This window comes from Ceratina calcarata, unplaced genomic scaffold (genome assembly GCF_001652005.2).
Source record: "Ceratina calcarata isolate Rehan_Ccalc_2016 unplaced genomic scaffold, ASM165200v1 scaffold60, whole genome shotgun sequence".
Taxonomy (NCBI): domain Eukaryota; kingdom Metazoa; phylum Arthropoda; class Insecta; order Hymenoptera; family Apidae; genus Ceratina; species Ceratina calcarata.
Window position 1 is genome coordinate 910,013 of NW_017177240.1, and position 21,964 is coordinate 931,976.

At 36.0% G+C, this 21,964-nt stretch overlaps 1 protein-coding gene across 15 annotated transcripts in view; it reads left to right on the forward strand.

Annotated features, from left to right (window-relative positions):
- LOC108629948 (uncharacterized) overlaps positions 1-21,882 on the forward strand; it is a 40,063-nt gene extending 18,181 nt beyond the window's left edge. For 3 of the 15 annotated variants that reach the window (XM_018032933.2, XM_018032932.2, XM_018032935.2), the window contains 9 exons: positions 13,727-13,844; positions 14,091-14,222; positions 14,413-14,436; positions 14,601-14,636; positions 14,927-15,091; positions 15,376-15,492; positions 16,282-16,355; positions 17,458-17,466; positions 17,997-21,882. In XM_018032933.2, the coding sequence (XP_017888422.1) occupies positions 13,727-13,844; positions 14,091-14,222; positions 14,413-14,436; positions 14,601-14,636; positions 14,927-15,091; positions 15,376-15,492; positions 16,282-16,355; positions 17,458-17,466; positions 17,997-18,360 (1,039 nt within the window). In that variant the 3' untranslated portion in view covers positions 18,361-21,882. Of the gene's footprint in view, positions 1-13,726; positions 13,845-14,090; positions 14,223-14,412; positions 14,437-14,600; positions 14,637-14,926; positions 15,092-15,375; positions 15,493-16,281; positions 16,356-16,751; positions 17,377-17,457 lie in introns of those variants that run through there. The other 12 variants (XM_018032938.2, XM_018032939.2, XM_026817710.1 and 9 more) reach the window with 12 other exon arrangements.
- The last annotated feature ends 82 nt before the right edge of the window (positions 21,883-21,964 follow it).

A 21,964-nucleotide genomic window follows, 5' to 3' on the forward strand; every position in this document is an offset into this window, starting at 1 on the left:
GTAAGAATATCTTGTAAAACGCCGTGTGCAGTTTTATCAATCCTTTTAATTATACCAGAAAACAGTTCTTAACTGATGAGGTAGGCTTTTAAAAGAAATTCACCACACGAATGAATGAAACAAGTTTTTTATATGCAAAATCTATCGGGGTTTACGATATGCAGGGGATTCTATTCTATGGTAGACAAAAGCTGCGTCTCATCCATTTAAAACCGCGCCTGCATTCCCAATATGCCGATTATTCTTCGAGCAAGGCATCACACCAGTACACCTGTTTCGAAATCAATAACTCCATAGAAATTATTTGCATATATCCATATACATGACATGAACAGCAGATATTTTATTTAAAATGTGAGATAAAATATTTTTATTCTAAATATGCGTGCTTCTTCGTTTCACGTTAAATAACTCGCTATTAATAAAAGTTGCACATACATAAAAAAAACACAACATCTGAATCGAAGATGTTTTATTCCTTTTGAACTTTCTTTTATGATAGACGTATACACAAATAGATATTATTTAAATATTTGAGGATACGGAATTATGAAATTTTAAACTATTATAATTAGACACTTGATACCAAATTCATTCAATTCTGTGAACCTTAAAATATAGATGAAGCTTAATTAAAATCGAAATTCGTAAGAATAATTTAAAAGTCGAATTCGGTGCGCAAACGCGCGTGACTCATGCTTCAACCCCACTCAGTAGCTCCCTTCTCCCTTACTCGCTGACTCAGACGGCGTCATGGTATCGCCGGCAACTAGAGCTTGAAACCCGGAACGTGGTTGCTAGTTGCTAGTAACGCGTGTGCGCTCATACCGTTCGTATCGTATGTTCGTTACTGTGTCGTATCTCGCTTTTCTTCAGTCGCACATTTCTTCGCGCTGTTTCATTGAAAAGTAACAGTAATGACACGACAGTGATTGGTATAGCATATAAAATTAAACCACAAGAAATGCACAATACCAATTGCGTCCTTGTGTTCACCAAAGAAGTCTGTTCTGTTCAGTGTCATTGACTTGGGTTTCTTCCGCCAACACAAAAGTGTGAATACTTGTGTCATTGAGAAGTGTTAATAGTAGTTTTGTATACGGAACTGTGTAATTTACGTTTGTCTTTTACCTAAAAAATTATAAATCACATTCGTCGAACAATGTGAATGAAAAATTGATCGAAACACTATCAGCGTTAGTGTCATTATTTGCAAAATACCGATAGAATCTGTACATAGATTTGTTTAGTCCACTGAGAGCAGATATATAAAAATTAAACTTGACCAATGTTGGTTCATATTACAAGAAGACGAGCCACATGTAGGTTTGAGTTACAGGAAGAAGAGTCGTATTTTGTGGTTGTAAAAATCACGCGAATCGTTGAATCTGTTCTTATTATCTTTGCCATCTCATCGATTTTCGAATACAGTTATTTACGACTATTTCAGTTTTATTAATGAACCCAGTAATGTTATTTATTATACGTTGATGATCGCAAAATACAATGTGAGTCGTGTTTGCAAAATGAAATGTACTCCATAGTAGGTATTTATAAGCACTCTCGCCTTTCACTTTTATGTATATTAAATATACATAATGCATATATAACATAGAGTGCACGATTTTTATGATACGTGAAAAAGTATTAAATTACAGTGTTATTCTCCTTTTTACTAATTACAATGTTATTTAATAACATCCGTAATAATTATATTATTTAAGTTATGCATGAGCCTTAGAATAAGTAGTATTTCGTTTCCTATAACATGAATGTGTATTCGAAGAAATATGAGTATAAGTATCGTAGAAAATGTACGTAATCTTAACAGTTAGGAGTTGCGTAATATTTATTGGACGACGGTTACTTGATAGTAAAAAATGTGAAACAATTTTCCCTTTCACCTGTATCAATAACTATCTGCCATTACGTTTACACGTGTGAAATAAAAATTTCTCTTAGTTTGCATCGTACATTAAATTCACTCAAACCGCTAGTACTGATTATTACTTGCTGTGTTTACAACTTATAATTATTTACTTGCGCTTTTCCTTGTGTAAGTTGCATGTGGAGAATTGCCACCGTTCAGAAATCTTTAACAATCATCCGAGTATTTTGTTTTGTTCAATTAGAGAATAGTAGCTTATAAATTTTTGAACGGTGGCCAACATCGAGCATCGGCCCTTCGTTTTCGTTCGGTAATTCGTATTCATAGATTCGTAGTAAAGTAAAATGTTAGGCTTTACTTTGAACGATCTATTATCTGTTATGAGTGATTTTGCCTTGATATCATTTTCTGTGATATTGTAAGCGTAGAATTACTTTTGTAATGACACTGAGTAACACTAAGGATATTCAAAGTAATAAATTACTTACTTAATTTACTTGCACAAATCTAACGTTGGATTTTACGATTTATATTATTTGTGGTAAATAACTTCATATCGTATCATTTTGGAGAATTATGCAATTGTCTTGCATTGTTTAGGTAGTACGTCTTTAAGAACAATTTATGTTGCATTTGTTTATGCTATTATATGTTAATGCAAACAAGAAGTAGCAGATTATGTGACAATCTTTACATGGAACACAGTAAACAAGAGGGAAGTTCGTGAAGGGAATAATTATCTTAAATGAAAAAATGAGCGCTGGAAGAGATAAGTTTTTATTAACTGTAATGATAGTTCCATCATACGGATCTCTTAATATAATCATAAGAAATGAGCGTTCATTACGTAAAAGTTCTCCGCTTGTCATTCTCGCTACTTGTCTGCATTTTACTTCCAATTTGTATTCGTCTTTCGAGCCTGCAAAGTAATAGACGCGTTGTGGTTAATTCCACCTCGCGTTAAGTACGTTCACGTGAATTCTGTATTTCTAGTGAAAACATCTGCAACATCCGAATGCTAGCTTGATTTTTAATTTAAGTTTCTACCTTTCGTTTCGCTGCTGCTACAACCACACTTGTTACACTCGCGCGAGTAAGAGAAGAGTCTTATAGAAAAACGCGTACAGCAGAATTGATGTCGACAACTTTTTGCAACAAGTCGTATTAAAATTGAAAAAGAAAATCGAACGAGAATAAAGAAGAACGTAAAATTCAGCGATAGTATTTTGTGTTCTAGCGCGCTAATAAAGCGAGTGAAGCAATTGCAAAGCCCCGATGAGGACTCCGCGGGTGGGGACTACTACCAGCTGACATATCCTAACTAGCAACCACAACCCGCCGGCCCTTCTCTGTCGACTAGCGAAACCACACTAATCGCAGCGACTAAGTCGGCATAGCGTTGCGATCTCGGACGTATACACTTAGACAGGGACAAAGATCAGGCACATAACGAGAATACGACATGTCTCAGACAGAGAAAAAAAAGAGATATAAAGAAAAGAACAGAGTACACGCATGAGAATTACGTTTTGATCGCAAAATGTCCTGACAGAACTTTTCCCAATAAGCAGACCTCTACCTACTTATAAGAGATAGATATAGAGTATAATTGTTGAGTACGCTAGCACAAGCAGGATGATCATGAATGATGGTAACGATGATGACAATTAGCATGAACGATAGAGATTATTTTTCCAATTTCATACGAGTCTCCGTCACGTCCGATAAACTTTCGTCCTTGTCAAAGTTCCAAAGTCTCGAGCTGTTCTCGGCTCGACTGCCCCTTTTCAATGTGTTTTCTAGTCTGCTAGTTGATCCAGTTAATCGTCGCTTAATAAGTAGTATACACAGAAAAATACGTACCTAGGCTATCGCATACGTATTCGATTACCAGTATATTAATTACGTATAATAATGAAAGAATGTATACGTACACATTCATACAATTATCATCGTAGGAAGGGAAGAGTATTACTGAATCACGGAGTTGCGGAATACATATTTACTTGATGGATTAAACGATCGTCGTTAACGCACGATTCGTATCGGTCTTCGATTCCGCTCTCTTCTCTCTATTCTCCAATACATTCTTCCAAGAGAACAAAGCATGCGTAAAAAAATATTGCCGCACGATTGCTTCTTTTCAGTTGCTTCGTTTCATTGTGATTTCGTTCCTTTCATTTTTCGTGAACTTTTTTAGTCACGAATCATTTCCATTTAAGTACAGTAAAGAAGTAGCGTGCGCGATTAGTATCTCTTTTTATTCTAATTATACGTTGATTTTATACGTAGACTCTGTCTAAATCGTTTCTTTCCAAGATTATTTTGTGTCCTAAGGCTAAATGTGAATGTCGTAAATGATAGAAGTAAAAAACAGTGGTACGCGATTTATTTCCGAGGAAGATAGATTATAGCAATATTTTATTTGATGGAAAAAAGGTTTTAGATCGTTTCGATAATAGGTTTAAATTATCATTGTGATAAATATAATTCTACGATTATTTGATGGATGACTTTCATATAGATTTGTTAAAACGCGACGCCGTTTTGGATTCACGTCGTTTTGACGCCTATATTTTTCTTACGAATTTATGTATATATTTTTATTTTATTTACATGTAGTACTTTTATCTATATTTAGATTTGGAATATTCTTGAAACGAATCTTTCTGGAATTATTCTGCAATGATAGAAATTAATCTGCTTGTTAAATATATTTATGTATCAATACATATCCCCTCGGCTAAGCATTTCTACTGAAAGTGAGAGAGTGAATGGAGTTAAGTTCAGCCATAATTTGGTCTGGACATCAGCTCGACCCTAGAAACGCTCTCAGTAGACAACCCCGATCCTAAAATCCATGAAGGGGTGAAGTCAATGGCCTTCGGTTGAGCTTGCAATTATCGTAGCTAACCATCTCGAAAATTCGTGCCCCCTAAATTGATACTGGTTCGCGCTCGAGAGGACATCACGCAAACTATCCTCACGCGGGGTTTCATGTATCTACTACTTCCATCACTTTAACGAAGCTGAAAGTCTTCACTTTACCCGTTTACCTTTACCTGATAGTTAACGCGTTTGTTGTCCCCATCAACGGTGCGAAATTTCTTACCGTTGAACAATTATCCAATGACGTATTAAAAGTTCATCTAACATAAAGACAGACGGAATACTATGAGTAAATTAGGCTTTCCGAGGTACGCTACTTAAGCCTGAATCACTCTAAAGGGGAACTCCTATCGCCATTCCATTTGTACAGCGGCGTCGACTGTATCATACGAATCCAACCCCAGCTCTCACTTACAATTAACGTGCCTCGAGGGGATACGTATTAATGTATGCTCAAGTATTTCCAGCTGTTTACGCTGTAATTAATTCCACACGTCAGACGCAAACCCGCAAGAGATGCATTTAAACATTACCAAAGACCTCGTAGCGTTATTCATAGTACGAATAGTTTTTTTACCAATATTACACGTAGAGAGATACACGTAATATACATGGAGTACATTTCTGTATACGCACGTTTTTAATGAGACAACACGTCACGCATCACGGACCTAATGCATGAGCCATATACGTACCCATTCCTGAGATTTTTGAGGGTCGCTGTTCAAGTGCCTCAAGCTTCCGTCAGATAAATCCACGTGAATAATAATGAAGCAATTGCTGCGTCGCGCCGTGCGATTCCGTGAATCATACATGCTGCGTAGGGAGGCCCTTCCGCTGCAGTGGGCACCCTAACGCCTCGTATGGGGTGTCCGAGCAGGGTTGCAGGAAAGTTAAACGACTTCCACAAAGCTGTTAGGAATTCTATCTGAGCAGGGTCATGCACCTATGGTTGTTAAAAACAGCATTTACGATTCATGCCGTACAAGCCATTCGCTTTGTATTCGTAGTATTTTCTTTTTAGTGATCCGACGTAGATTTATCTGAGAATTTTCTGCTAGTTTTATCTATTACATATTTTACTCTCAAGTATCATTGAAATTAATTGAAAAATTAAATAGCGTACTTATATTATTTCCAGTTATGTCGAGCACGTATGTACTTTGTTTGTTTAAAGGGAAACTTTCTATTAACTTAATTGAATATTTTGCTAAAGTTTTTTCAATTACTTTTATCTTATCGTTCTGCTTGAATACGATATCTCCACGAATCACGGTTGATCATACATAAATAGTCTTGATAATTCATAGAGAAGAAGAAGAATATAAGTAATATATATTGCAATAAATAAAGTTAATACAATGAGTATAATTTTCTGTTAATCAGAAATTAAAATAAGAATTATTCTTATTCGCATAAGATAGATACATGCACAGCAAGTGATTATATTTACTACTTATCTATATCTATTCCACCCAATTTATTCGCTGGTCTAGTAAGGTGCGTAGTAGTTTTATGTATGTCGCTTAGAGGCAGTATCAGTCCGAACCAAAATGCGAAAGCGTATACAAATATTCTGATTAGACTGCGGATATTTATGCAAGACAAATAGTCAATTAAAAAGATGGATATAAGATAGACATTTGTTCTAAACACTGCAATTTGTATTGAATTTTGATATTTCGTATTTCGTATATTTTCATGCGTCACGCGCAACACTTCTATTTTTTGCACATTCGATTGTTTTATAAATGTGTAAAATCCGCAGTCTATGGGAATGTATTATTTAAACAAATGCCGCCAAAGATGGGTGCTAATATAATTTAACTTGCACATACGCGAGGGCACGTTAGCGTAAAACGTTTAACTGAACTTAAATCCTAGCTTTAAATCGTGAATACCAGAACGCGGTCCAAATTTTCATCCCACAGTTACTAGTCATAGCGTGTGACGTTTCTTTAAACGAATTACATATATTAAATCCGTTACTAGGTAAGCATGAATTTTTCGGGTAACATTGATTCGATGTGTAATTTACATACGACGAACAGTCCTGTAGAGAAGCCAATTTTTTGTAAGAGTTACGTTACGCATTTTTACTATGTCTTCACTGATCGTTAATGTTTGAAGATTATTCTATTTGGTTGGAGAGATATTTAATTTCGTAATAGCTGTTGCAACTGTATTGATGAGATGTATTTATCTATGAAACAAATAAAGGCTGCATCTAAAAATCCTAACACGTAAACATAAATCGATACCGACTTTACTATTTGCTATTCATTGATTAATTAATATTTCTCTGCAGTGCATTGACGCTGATACGTGTTGTAAATAATAATCAAATTATAATACGATCACCGATCATTAACAGTCTAACAATTTTTTTTTAAGGAGAAAGCTTGAGAAATGCACGCGTTTCTTTCTGTCTCGGCTTGAAGTATAATCGTAAACTCGTTAAGGCGCACCGCGTTTAATAGGCATTTAGACAGAACCCCGACAAGCTTGCCGTGCAAACGGAGTGGTAATCGCGCGTCTGTGAATCTCCGACTCGCGAGTTCTATGACGGACTAGGGACCGAGGGAGGAAAGAACGAAGGAAAAGAGGCACGAGGTACCACACAGAGAATGGAACGGAAGGGAGTATCGTAAATAGGCGGCACTAACGGTGAGAAAGCGTGAGGAAAGCGAGCTAAACTCTAGCTAACATCGTCGAGAATCGTTGCCACCGCACCGGTTCAAAACAGTCAACGAACGAACAATTATACCGACCGGTTGCGGAAGGAAACTAGAAAAAGGCATTCCTCTCGCATCATATTGCGTAAATCGCCACGATGCTGTCTCAAGAATTATTTGAATTAGATGTTTCGTGCTCATTAAGGGAAGGACGTTGTTAGACGAAGTTGTATTAGTCGGCGGTTCAAGTGTGATTCTTGTGGGAAAACCTGGAAGTTGAATAAAGGAAAGACGGTCTGTGTAGTCTCTACTAGTTGTCCTATAAGGATTGCGAAATCGAGGACTTTGTAGTTGATGGTAGTTGAGAAACAGTTTCGACGATTGAAGAAACTATGAAGGAACCATCCGTAACGAAGAACGCTGCTCCACGAACGAATCTTTCTGCTTCGAATGGGTAAATAATTGAAAAAATAATACTAATCTATTAACACAATGGGAACGCTTTTAAAAATGAATTATCAAGATGTAATATCAGTTCAATCAGTTTTTTTTATTAAGTTGATCTTCTATTTTATATCTTATCAATACAATAGATATCTCGATTATTTCAAACAATCGATTGATCATTTTGAAAAATATTCGCGAAAGTACAAATTATTTAACATGTGATTCCTTTAATGCATTATTTATTATTTAAGAAAACTCGTGATACATTTTGAAAGCCACGTGAACAATTTTATGCGTAACAGTAGTACGTTACGAAGTTGCGATTGCGCTGTATAATAAGAGAAACTTTGTGATTCAGGCGATACTGTTGTAAGTCGAACAGAGATAGCGAAACGCGATGCGTACACGCAATCTTTCATTATTTTAATCTCGACGGTTCTTGATCAAATAAAAATAACTATAACACTTAAAAAGATATTGATAAGATAGAGGCAAGTGACTTTCATTGTCCTCTTCATTATATGAAAACTATATAGCAATTATTTCTATCATAAGTAATGTTATAATTATTCAAGTCCAATCGAGCGTAATTTCTTGTTTTAATATAAAATCATGTAATCGAATATTAGTTTCATTAACTGGAAAACCGGTTTTACATGTTCTTGTCCTTGCATAAAGGTCTACAGTCTCTTACAATGTAAGAAAAACTCCTTGATATTAGCTGCAATATTATGAAAACATAAACTTCCTTAATTAAAACCATAATCTGTTGATGTTTGTTAGAAACTTTAGCAGAAGAAAGTTCACGCGAGGTAAAGAAATCGGACATGGTCTAATTGACTGATCAAGTTCTAACTCTTTCTCTTGACTGATCTTTCGGACATCGAATATATAATTTTATTTTCCCGTGAGTCCGTCGTTGAAGTAATTCGAGACGCCGCGCGCCGATATGCGCGAGTCAATCCGCGAAAACAGATTTAAAGCGTTTTGAAAGTATCTGGACGTGAGACAACGACGCATACCTATTCGTGGTGTTCCATTTAGTCAAAGTATCTCTGGCCAGTTCCCTATGGCATTCTGCATTAAAATACCTCGGGTAAATAACCTGTCCTTGGTGAAAATAACTGTGCGCGTAACTGAGACTGCTTGAAAGTAACCAGAGTCCATTTGATTGATGCGGAATATTATGCTGTATTAAGGCGGCGAGGGTATCATTTAGAGTAATTGAATGTTTGAATGCAGTAAAACGTAGATTTTAGTAAATATCTATTACCGTAGTGAATAATATCCAGTAAATTATTCGCTCAATTATCTGCATGAGAAACAGTCCAACGATGATTAACAATTCTTGTAATTAACGTCTTAATAGCATTGCACCATATCTTATTTGAGTATCTCCGTATCGGCACGTGCACATTAGCCACGTTTCTTGATCTCCATTTTATTAATCTTTCATGTTCAGTATGATAACAATATATGTATATGTATACGTGTGCAATTTATCTTGAACATTCCGCAACGCCAGCTCTTTTCAACATGGATAAGAATGGTACATTTTTACGAACAGTTGGATCAATCAAAACGAAATTGAAATACCAAAGATATTACAGTAACTATCACGAAGGAGATAATCTATGTTAAGCGGAACGGTTTCGACATTAATCAGAGCGTTACTGCTTAACCGACATTTTCATTGTGTATTTCCCTTGCTCTCTCATTTTTTATTTTATCTTTCGTTGAGTTTTAAATTTTAAATTACTTGAAAAGTTTATGACTCATGCTTGATAAAAGCAGATCTTTTGTTCCGAAGAATTGTTTTATCGTTTTATTATACACAAGACTATACCCCCATTTACTATATGGTAACAAAATACGCCTAAGTGGATGTATGGTTAGACGATAACACGAGAAGCAGACAGTTTTTCCCTGCTTTTCATGGTCGTAAACTTTGGCAGAGAACTGCGCGATATGCTAATGGAAAACGAAACGCGGCGCCCTTTTGTTGCTCGACGAATATCCTACGAAGTTGAAAGTTTCTGGCAACACCGATGCGGTGGTTTCAGCCAGTCTGCACCGGAAAGGGTATTGGCAGGCTGAAATTTTAACACCGGGGAGGGAACAGCTGAAGTGAATGAACCTGCACTCTCCAGAGATCGATCGAGTGTGCGGCAGACGTTAATTGCTAATTATTCCCAATTGGACGTGCTCTGCGATTTTTTGTTTAGATTGTATCCACGGTTCTATGATTATTGTGATCGACGTCTTAAAACGATATTCTTAAAATATTTATGGCAAGCTATTGCTCACGTTGGGAATTTTTAGAATTCAATATTACAGCGCGTATGAAATGTCGAAGAACGGCGAACAGTGACAGAAATCAAGTAAGATGCCAGAGAGGAAACACGGAAACGGATGTGTCAGCAAGTTTACGAATTCTTACGGATCAATTTCGATACAAAACAGGAGTTATTGACTCGTGAGGCATTTATAGCAGCAGCACGGCGCGCGACGCGACGCGTGGTCGAGGTATTCTGTTTCTACGGGAAGCGAGAATTGAGACGGCATAAATTCAGGAACTTGGCAGCAAAGTGGCGACCCGGGGGAAGAGAGAATCGTCGGCGCGGCATTTCGAAGGGGTCGAAAGGAGAATCGCTAGAGCAGACGCCAAATGCAACGTAGTCAAGGGTCGAAAGAGCGGAGAGCAAAGTATTGATCGTTTGCTTCATTGCCAGCCGTGTATTTCTCTAGCCGAACAAGATAATGAATTTTATTTGAAATCATTTTATTTTTCTTTTCGGTCGGAATTTTTTTAACGAGGTTCATTAGCCTCGCTCGATGTTAGAAGCCCGATAGTTCGTGCTTCTCTCGTTGTAACATAGTCGTATAATGATGGGCATTCTGAGAAATGCGTCGTTAGGCGATCCTCTCATTATGCAAACAACATAGTGCACAAATGTCGTCGATACGGAATATTGCCCATTGTTTAGATTCGATTATCAATCTGCAGGATACATACGTGTACTTTTCTATAATAGTTCTATGAATGATTGTAACGCGAATGATTTTTTATTATCATATATTTCCGTTGTACTCGTTCATTCATTTTACATAAATAGTAGTCGGTATTACGGAGCGAAGACGAGTGACGCTGAAGTATTATATTAATAAGGAAACACTCGAAAGAAGTTGCTTTAGAAAGATTTGTAAAACTACTACGAGAATACGAACAGAGTACTTTCTGCAGGAAAATATTCCGTGTGAGAAAGCAGAAAGAGAGAACCCAAGAAAAACGTCTACGTTGGTGTAGGAACTTTTCATAACTCTCATTTAAATCGTATACGTTTTTCAACCGTAATTCTGGCTTCTGCTTGCGCACCAAGCGTTCCTCGTTATCAGAAACCAGGGAATGTCTGGACTTATCAAAAGGGTTTCTTATTTTAAAATAATAAACGTGTCTGGCTTTAACACAGTCAGTCAGTTTTCACTTAGACCATGACAGGCTCTTCGCAACCACGTCGTCGACGATTAGACAACTGAAAATCCTTTAATCAAGCGAGCAATTCCCGTGCTTTTCGTTTGCCCGCCATCCCCTTCCAACTGTTTGGTGCAATTCGCCGCGATATCGAACGGAACGCGTAATCCGGGCTGCGCATGCACGGGAAGAGACCCGTCGGAGCGACGATGCGATGTGCGATGTGCCGGCTCGTTCCAGAGACCGCGGAGCATCAGCTGCGGACCGATCCGAGACCGTGGATCGCGTCCCACGGGTCGAAATTTTTGGATTTCTGATCCACGTGCGAACGCGACTCGCTAACCGATTTCCCGCCAGATGAGGGACCGACGGGGGTGGCCACCGGTGTGCACCGGAAACGCGGCCCGCATTGCGCAAACCACTGTGGGGATCGAATGAAGTATTTGAAATCTGTGTCGGGGACTAGATTCCTGATTTCGTGCCACGGATCCATGTTTCGTGTTTGCCTGACAACCACCTACGCGACGCCGATAACGTTTAATGAATCTACCCTTTCCTGCAGCCCTCGCGCGCTCGCGTCTTCTACACTATTTACCCTCCTTCGATCTACGCTCTACTTTCGCTTACTGCGTTCTCGTTGAGCAGACAGAAACTGCGGAACGGCGGCTGTTTTTACAGTTCAATATATTCTTGCGTTGTGATTTATACGATGGTACAAGTTTCGAATTGATCTCTTATCGAAATTAATTCGTTTTTTTTCTAACTGTAATGGAATTACGATGGCTACTATTCAATCATTTGACTTGTTGATTCCGATCTCTTGAGTTTTGACGGATGGAGATGGATATAAATTAGTATTGACGAGGACAGTACGCGCAATAGGTGTCAAGGACAGAGCAGGACGTTTAATCATTGAGAAAAATAATTTTTTAGACTTTGGTTCTATAATAATAATAAAATAAAATTTATATCGAATGGAAGTTATGGTGTCTAATCGGATAATCTTTCTTGGAAAGCTTGAAAGAGATTCTCATTCGAGTCTAGAGACCAGACTGACTACGAGGTCGTAACCAGATTTTAATTAAGAACCAGAGAAAATGCGTTCTTCCGTTGAAAATGTGCTAGACTGTACGGAATTCTTTCAAAACCTGCTCACTTTCCATTCATTGCAGTCTGTAGAGACTTACCAGTGCAGACCTCTTAAAAAAGACTCGTTAATAAACCAGTGATCCTTAATAAAGCTCATTTAATTTATCGGATAGTATATTCATTAATTATTTACATCACACTCCACATGTCTGAAGTATTTTTATCAACGTTCCTTCTTTAATAGTTGCAATACTTATTGCTTTATTACACGTATTGCGTGTCTGCAAAGATCAGTGACCTTTATATATGTATATGGGTTAACTATGTTTCAAGGAAAATAGGTGTTATTACACTGTTTTCCAATATCTGACGCGTTGGAGAAAAATACGCGCGAGGTCAAGTTACTATAAAAAATGTACAGAAAGTTAAAATGATTACCATAAGAATGATTAAAATAAATTACATTTTCACGTATTATTTTAGCAGAATGTTATAGACTTTCTTCTACTGACATAATCAATATTTGCTTTGAATCGGAACACGTGGAGGTTGTAGTCACGCGAACTTGCCTAGAAAAATTTATGAGGAATATTTAACCGGTTCATAAAATGTTTAAAGGAAATATTCATATTTATGAAATTCGAATTGAAATGAAATTTTATTGTAACTTGTTTAGCTCTGCTACGTTTTAAAAAAATGTTCGCGACGAAAATCGGTGGAAGATAGGAGTTTTGCCAGTACTTTGAAATAGAATGGCATCGTCGACGTCCTCCGAGGCGTCGAGGGGCGCGAAGAAACGCACGAACTTATCTGGGCGATCGCGCGTCGTGAGTGAAAGTGTTGACGTTGAAAACGAAATCGGTCTCGCTTCGAATCGAAACGGCGAGGATGGGCGCGACTCCGGTTTGTCGTCGGAAAGTTCGACGCCAACCCAGGGATCGCCGCTGCCAAGGCAACGAAAAAGTAATCCGATTAATATCGTCAACCCTTTGCCGAGAGTACGCGTTCCACTTCACATTGGGAGGTACTTTCGGTTCTCGAAATCTTCAGATTTCAATTTTTCCTTGGGCCTCTTAATTATTTATATATTATTCTTTATAGCAATAAGACATTTACTTAAAGTTTTTTTTAAATTTGCTATACCATATCGGAATTTAGAATTCTGTTAATATACATGCGTGTGACATATTTGTATTTTTACTAATACTTCTGTTAGTTTCAATACTGTATCCTATTTTGCAATTTGTTTCTTTTGTTTTGTTTCAGAAACGAGTGTGATAAAACGACGAAGGCATGGCGAAGTAGATCTGTGACGGATTCACCACGTTCTCTGGATGGCACAAGGAATCGTCAATATTTCAGCCCTCTAAGGACATCAAGAAACGTAAGTACTTTCGTGCTTCGTAAAGTGCCACATTTCACAACTTTTTATACCAATCTGGTATTTGTACAGACATACGTTACATATTAAAAAAATATTGAACAAATTAAGTATAGTAAAGGCAAAGTTTTTTGAATTAAGTGAGATTTGCATCTACGTTTTTCTTAAAATTAAAATAAAGCAAATTTTGAAAGACAGTGACTCTAATATTGTATAAATTACAAGACCAGTTTTAATATTTGGTTCTAGATCCAATCACCGAGCCTAGACTCCGGAGATGAAGGGAGTCTACGTGTTGACCGCGACACTTATCAACACATGTGCCAAGACATTGTTTCCATAAAAACAATGCTCTTGAAATTAAAACGAGTATTTCAGGAGGTAGATTAAATAAAGCGTATATTAAAGGAATTCTCACAGCTTGCTTATTAATTGAAAATATTAGTTTTTAACAAGACACATCTTTTTTTTATTTACGCAAAACACGGTGCGTCGATGTGCTTTTGTATTAACACGCATTTTTCTTTTTGTCTTTTTCATTATTGTCGTCAACCATGATTTTACCTTCAAGTCAGAAGAGAACAGTTTGACGAGGGTACGTTGGATTTATGTTCTTTTATTGCACATCTTTTTTCTTTGACGTTCTCCTCTTTTTTTCATGTATCTGCTGTACATACATGTATAGCTTATTCTTAATTCCTAATGCAATAGAAAAATATCGTATAAAATTGCTATAACATTTTTGCGTTGTGTTCACAGGCAGAAACTCTCAACCCATTCGATACTTCTATAAAGGTAGGTTTTATACTTATTACCAAATATTCTTAATCCTCTCATAGATGAACACAAATAATATCATATCAGTAATAATACGAGATTACAATGCAAAATCTTACGTTATTATAGAATCAAGATTATATTGTAGATTTTATAGTTTCCTAAAGAGAAGTTGAAAAATGTATACATAGATAACCCATGCTTTTAACTTGCAAATCTTCGGGTAGTTGCAAAACACCAAGTAGAGAAACAGTATCGTCACTAATGCGATGCGGTGACGTAACGTATGCAAATGTTAACAATTTTAGAATGGTCTCTTCTACAACCTGAACGAAGGTAACACAACTGACGTTGGTACTTCTCCCGGTAGCGGAGGTAGTAGTATCGCGGATGAATTGGCGGATTTACGTAGGCAGGTGGTCTTCTTGCAAGGCCAAGTAGAAGATAGAGATCGAACTATACAAGTTTTACAGGTATGTAAACGTGGCGAAGATAAAGAGGCATCTTAGTTTCTAATCTCTGACACGTATCCTAACGTTGATTAAACATACTTTTTCAATTAATGGCTCACGTTGTTAATTAAGTCGTTTGTGACTAGTTATACGTATGTGTAACCAATACTGTTAATATAAGGAATAGCGTTGTTTATTAAAGTTAATCGCATGCAAACGGGCATTAATTATACTCTGGAGAAATTTCATAAAAGAATCTAATTTTTTTATTTAAAAAAAAATGAAGATACGTTTGGATTTTATAGTTCCAAGTATCGAAACTTCAAGGACCTAATGGCGATGGCCAAACATGTGCATTAACCACTAATTACAATAACGTTTCATCCACAAATACTTGCAATGCCGCTACGCAAACGGAGAAGGTACGTCCACAATTCGCTATCTTTCATGCCAGAAAAGTTTCAAGTTGAGTTATCGTTCAACGACTTGCGTCCTACCTACCGCGACACTTGCTCTGGAAATAGTACATTCATATCGCGTAGCTTTTACCCAGGTTTCCACAAAGTAGCGATGAACCACTGCACAGGTGACCAGTTTCTCGAGAGCCACGTTTTTAGTGTGCACTCTAGCTAAAAGTAATATTCACCGTGCTATTTACATATAGTATGTAGAATTATAAGTATTATTTTCTATCTATAATAGTGCGACATTTAGTTTATTTTAAGTTGCCCACTCATCATTCATCGCATTAGTTGATAAAAATCGTGCGATTAATTAAATTTAGAAATTGTTCAATTGCACAATTGTTGAAAGATCGACATATATGACATATTGATTATAAACAAGAGAGCGTAAATATCATTCCTAAGATGTCTCACATAAAATATGAAACAATCTCAGGTGACAGTTCGCATGTTCTTAAAAATGCATATCTCCATATGTGCAGGTGTACATTTCCAAATTAAATCTACTTGTAGTACTATTTAATCTGCACTTAATGAATAATTTCGGACATGTGTAGATATTTTAAATGTCACAATACTACGTGTTTTATCATCTTTCAATCTATCGCTGTTTTAACATAATGAATAATAAGATTGCTGCGTTATAATTATGAAATTTTTTTTAAACTTATCGAAGCGAATTTTCTAAAGTGCTGCTATTATTACTGTTATATTATTTATTTATTATTTGTTTAATTGTGGATACAGACACGTCCAGTGTCGGCAGGACCTTCACTCCTGCAAACACTACCGCAGGAAGATGTTATGGGGCCTCTAGTTAGGTGAGATTTTATTTTCTCTCCATTTTAAACGAGAAAATTGTTCGAGTATCATTTTCATCGTCATTTACATGTACGCGAAGTAGACAGCAATCAGAAAAAAGAAAAAACAGGGAATGTTTTTAAAGGAATAACAGTAATTTTGTATTGTTTATATTTTTAGGTGAATCATTACAAATTATGTTTTTCATACTCTTTCTGATATCTCTTTACTTCGCGTACATTGCTTAAGCGTTGCATAATGATTAAATGACATTAATCACAAGTTCAGCCTCGGGATTGTGATTTATCTAACGATGTACATATGTACTACTCGTAAAATATAAACTTTGTCATGAATAACGTATTGTTCTTGCTGCTCTGGTCATTACCTTTCATCGATGATTCCATGTGAGACAGCTTCAGGATTGGGAAGGTAGAATCGGTCAGTTTCTGTGACTTAATAATGGGATATGTGCTCCTTTCTGCCTTAAACGCCCTTATATTTGTGCATCTGTTCTACATCAAGATCACTTGTTTGATCATTCGACTCTGAACGTTTTCGTTTGCATGCAAAAATAGTAACGATTTCTTCTGCTTTTATTTTCCTTTCTCGCTCTATCAGTTGAATTATTTCGACTGTGTACAAAGTAAATGAACTTCGACCAGCTGTCTTATAATGCGTACAATGATGGCTCGTCTTTCATTGGAGTTTGCGATCGAATTTTGTCATTGATCTTATTATAAGCAAATTTAGTTTACTTTCAACAACTCGCTTTTTCATTTATATTATTTAATTAATGAAAAGAATATATTTTTCTAATCAAATATTAACAAAGGAATAAGTGTATAATTCGAATGCAAATCCTATCTCTAATTCTGAAGTATCTTAACTAACAAACGTCTGTTCTGAATGGAACTTTCATGTAAATAGAAAATATGTAATACGCTTTCAGATTATTTTGTAATATACTAACTTTCCTAGCGTACTAACTCTCCGAGCATGTAATTACAAGGAGATAAATATATGATTGATTGAAAAGTGCAACTTACCATTTCCTTTAAAACACTGTTTTGAGATTATAATAGATTTACAATTAATAATGTTTCATGCTGCGTTTGATAGCTGTGTGGGGTAAGTTGCTTATACCCTTAATTCTTCCTTTCCTATTTAATTTGCAATCAAAACACTGAACAAAGACAGAATGTGCGCTATTAAACCGGTTAGATAGAAGCATCGCGGAGAATCTACTAAAGTGTGGCAGTGCCTATGTAATCAGTGGGACAGCAAATGGGGCCTAATAAGGATTAGAACACAGTTGGCAATCGTTTTTTTCGGTGGTAATCGGCACCGAAGAAGATAGAGATACAAATTTTGTTTAAAACATTTTTCGCTAGGACGAAAAAAAGTTTCTGCAATAAACAATTTTATTTATTACTTAATTATTGATGCTAGCGAAAAATGTTTTAAATTGAAGTTGTATATAAAGTAGGATAGTGTTACGATTTCTATTTCTTACTTCGGTATATATTGTAAAGGGGCATAAAAAGTTACAGACTTTTTTGTGCGACACCAAGTCCCATAAGGCTGTCACTGTTTAGTAATTTCTCCTCGGTGATAGGAGTGAAGGAAAATACCGCGAAACCCGATCGCGTTACTTGCAGATGGAGTAATTCTTGGGATCGACACCGATCACCGTTGCTCGGGGAGCTGAACGGTAACAGAAGCTCTCGTAAGTCCACCGATCGTATACCGCGTACAATAAAATTCCGTCAGGAGGAGGGCGGTCACCGTCAGAACGGACTCGCGGATAGACCGTCTGCAGAAAGTTCGACGAGCAAAAGAACCGTTAAATCGAAAGACTCCAGGATCGCCGAGTCGAGCGATAACGCGGAACGGAACGAGATTAAGAGGGAGGAGGGTGTCGCTAAATCATCTATTCCCACGGCTAAAAAGATCACGACGTCGACCCTGATACCACGATCAGCGAGGGCCGTTACGTCGACGGGCCGATCGCACAATATGTGATTATGGATTAATTTATTGGATCAAATTTATTTCAATTTTCAACACGTTTACATTACGTCCTGATTCATACGAGGATCATCCTAATTAAAAATTTGATTGTTTTTTAACAGTTCGAATCTCAGACTCTTTTTGTCTATGTACAATTGTTTATGTGTTAATTTATTATTTCTTTATTTATTATTTAAACAAACCTGGCAAGTAATTTGATGTAATTAATTCCCAGATGAATCAAGGGACTGTAAACGTGTTTCTACAAACATGTCTGCAGAAATTAAGTTTCTACGTTACTTCAAAGATTATCATTTTATTTCTTTTTGTAATTATTCGATGAATAATGAAGATGTACATGCTCTTAATATAAATTCCGAGCAGTGTACAGATTTTACGTTGATAGTTAAGGGCAATTAATGAGTTCCTATCATTTAAAGTTTCTATAATATTTTATTTGGTTCTGTAACTTCACATGTAAAGAAACGGCACATTCATTATTCAGAACCGATCGTTAATTACGTTTCTCGCGTACTTAATAGGCTGAATAAGTTGTATAAATTCAATCGTAAGTATAACTCGTTGATTGATTTCTCGGCCAATTTAAAAAATTCATTCATCGTTCGCACGAATGAATACATATAAGTTTTAGCCTCGGACATGATCCGAGTAATGTTTGTGATACTATAATATGAATCTCTATTTATCTCATATCCTACAAGGATCGGTCAGTTCATTCAAATGGTAATCGCATTTATTAGACTTTCGAGCATTGTAAAAATTACGGTGCGCATATTTATTCGTATTCACGGTACATAAACGATTACGAAGCTTGGCTATAAAAGCTTGTTCTCAAAGAAATTGTTTAACAAATTTGGCAGTCATTTATTTCTTTTTATAATAGTAGAATCTAAAGTACACTCGCAGCGAATGCATATGAACCCTGTAATCTTCGTCATATGGCGTTGCTGTAATTACACGAAATGTATATTACAAACATACATACATATATAATATACATTTTACGATATTTGTATGTATGTTGTATGCTATGGTGTAAAACACCAAGCGTAATACTTTATGTATACGCTATAATGTTGTATATCACAGCATATGTAATTGCATTCCGGTGTATTATTGTAGTTTAGCATTTTTAAAGTGTACATTATATTCTTTTACAACTATCGTACGTAGAGTAGAGGCGCAAGATAGAGGATCGATCATTGTAAAAATTTTCGTGTCTTAAAACAAGGAAATTTATTAATTCTTTGACGTAATTATATATCGCAAACATTAATCTCGACTTTTGAGTTTCGTTGGAACGGACTTGACTTCACTGTATTATTTCTTTTATTCATTTTATGTACAAATCTTCGATGCTGATTAATGTGTTTTTGATCACCCCTAATTACAATGGTAAACTGATCGCTTACTATTTGAATTAGGGAGATTCTGTACATTTATTTTATGAGTAACTTGTAGATAACTTATTCCAGGGCTAATTTGCGAAGTCATATTTGGTGCTATTCAATTTCTCGTATTTTATTTTATCATATTTAGAATCTCCTGAATCATTGAACGGGAAAAATTATTAATTAACTTATCTTAACAAAAATTATATACGTTCGTAAAATTGCTAAACAGCAATACCTATGAATGAAATGTGACAATAACTAATGCTACGAATGATATGGATATTATAATTTCACATGTCTCGTTTCAGTTTAACTAACGTTATATGCGGCGTATAATTTTTTCCGAAAAATGAAAGTTCATTTCTCATTCAATTAATAATTTTAATACCAGGAGATGCTAAATATCTCATGCACATTGTACATTTTTATTCATATTTTGATTTGTAAAATGGTATTGTAATAAAACGAAATTACAAGCATAAAACTAAGTGTTTGATACGAAACTGGGCACGTCTTACCTTTGTAATGAAACACAGAAATATGTTTAAAAAAGAGAAATAGGAAAGGCAGAATATCTTTTAAACGACAGACTGATTACTACAAACTACATGATCCTACTTTTGAATTAATTTGATCAGTTCGATTATTATAGTATTCTTAAAACTTTTCGGAAAAGTTGCTTATACAAATTTTTATAAAACATACTTCATTTCATTTCATCCATCAGTCATGAATTTATTTAATGTTCTGAATTTGTTATATTTGATTTGAAGAGTATAAGCTTAGATGATTTATCGAAGTACGGGGTACTTGAATTTATACATTTCGATACGTTTTAGCAAAGTACAAGTTGACTTGTTTGACAGGATATGAATTAACGTATCTTCCATTTGGAAAAATTCCTATGCGGTTTTATAAGACTCACTTGAGAAGGGAATATAAATTATTAACTCTTTAAGCTGTTAATTTTAACAAAACTATTTACAGTATAATAAGGAAACCAATTTACATGCGATTCCCCTCGTATTCCCTCGTTTTTGAAAAAGGTACAAGTTTTTGACAGGAAATATATTTTTATGCATTGTATTTGTGAAGAACTAAACGTTTTCGATATTCTTATTGAAACTGTTTAAAAAGTGAAGAGTTAGATCAGGGGTGACGAACTGGCGGCTCGTGGTTCTTGCCCTATTCTCCCCTCCGGCTTTGGCTTCTCCTTAAGTGCCTGTTTACTATTCGCAGGTGATAAAGTGAAATATCGTATTTCATCGCTTTTTGACCCTTTGGCAACGTAAGTACGTGAGGGAGCACGGGAGATTTCCCTTGAAGAAATTTGTCTCACTCATCCCTTCGAGACTCGTTCGAATAGCAGCACACCTGAGTCGATATACATAAACTAAGGAGCTTCCGGGGGAGTAATCAGGCCCGTATTTCCTTTAAAAGAAATCACCCTTGCACCCTACCGGAAATATTGCTTGTCGGCTAAACATCTACGAACTGAACGGGGCTTATCATTCATTCCTCGGACGCTTGGTCGAATAGCAGAGCAGGGAATAGGCTGACCGATACTGGGGTACCCATAGCCGTGGCTTCCGTCACCCCTGAATCGGAGAATAGATCAATAGCTTTTAAACCGATGCAAATTTGCTTTATATGATTAGTTCGTAGCATAAAAATCAATATTTATTCCATTAATATTTGAAAACGCCTTGTTACTGTTTTTTAAAAATTGACAGTGATCGCATAAAGTTGCTAAAGAAGCGTTTTGCTAAATACTTGACATTCTTTTGTATATTAAATGAACTGAATATAAGCTAGGCTTGCTAGACTAACGAATTAAAGTCGGTGAACAGTCCGAACAGTGAATTAGATTATACAACAATATAAATGAGAGAAATGCTGCTGTTCCATGAACGCGGTAGTGCTGTATCTAAAATTTAGCTATAAGTATATTTAAATGTTTAATATTAAAGACGTAGCAAATACGAATCTGCTAGCATGTAAAGTCTCATTGTTAATAAAACGTAAGTAGAGTCTTAGTCTTATTTAACATTTACAAAATAACGTGTACGGAATAAAAGCTTCTGATTAAATAGAAACACCGATAATTTACGACCTGTAACAGGACGAGAGCCTTATTTTATTATGTACGAATGTATGCATATCCTTCTTGAATATAAGTCTTAAGAATGTATTAGCTATAC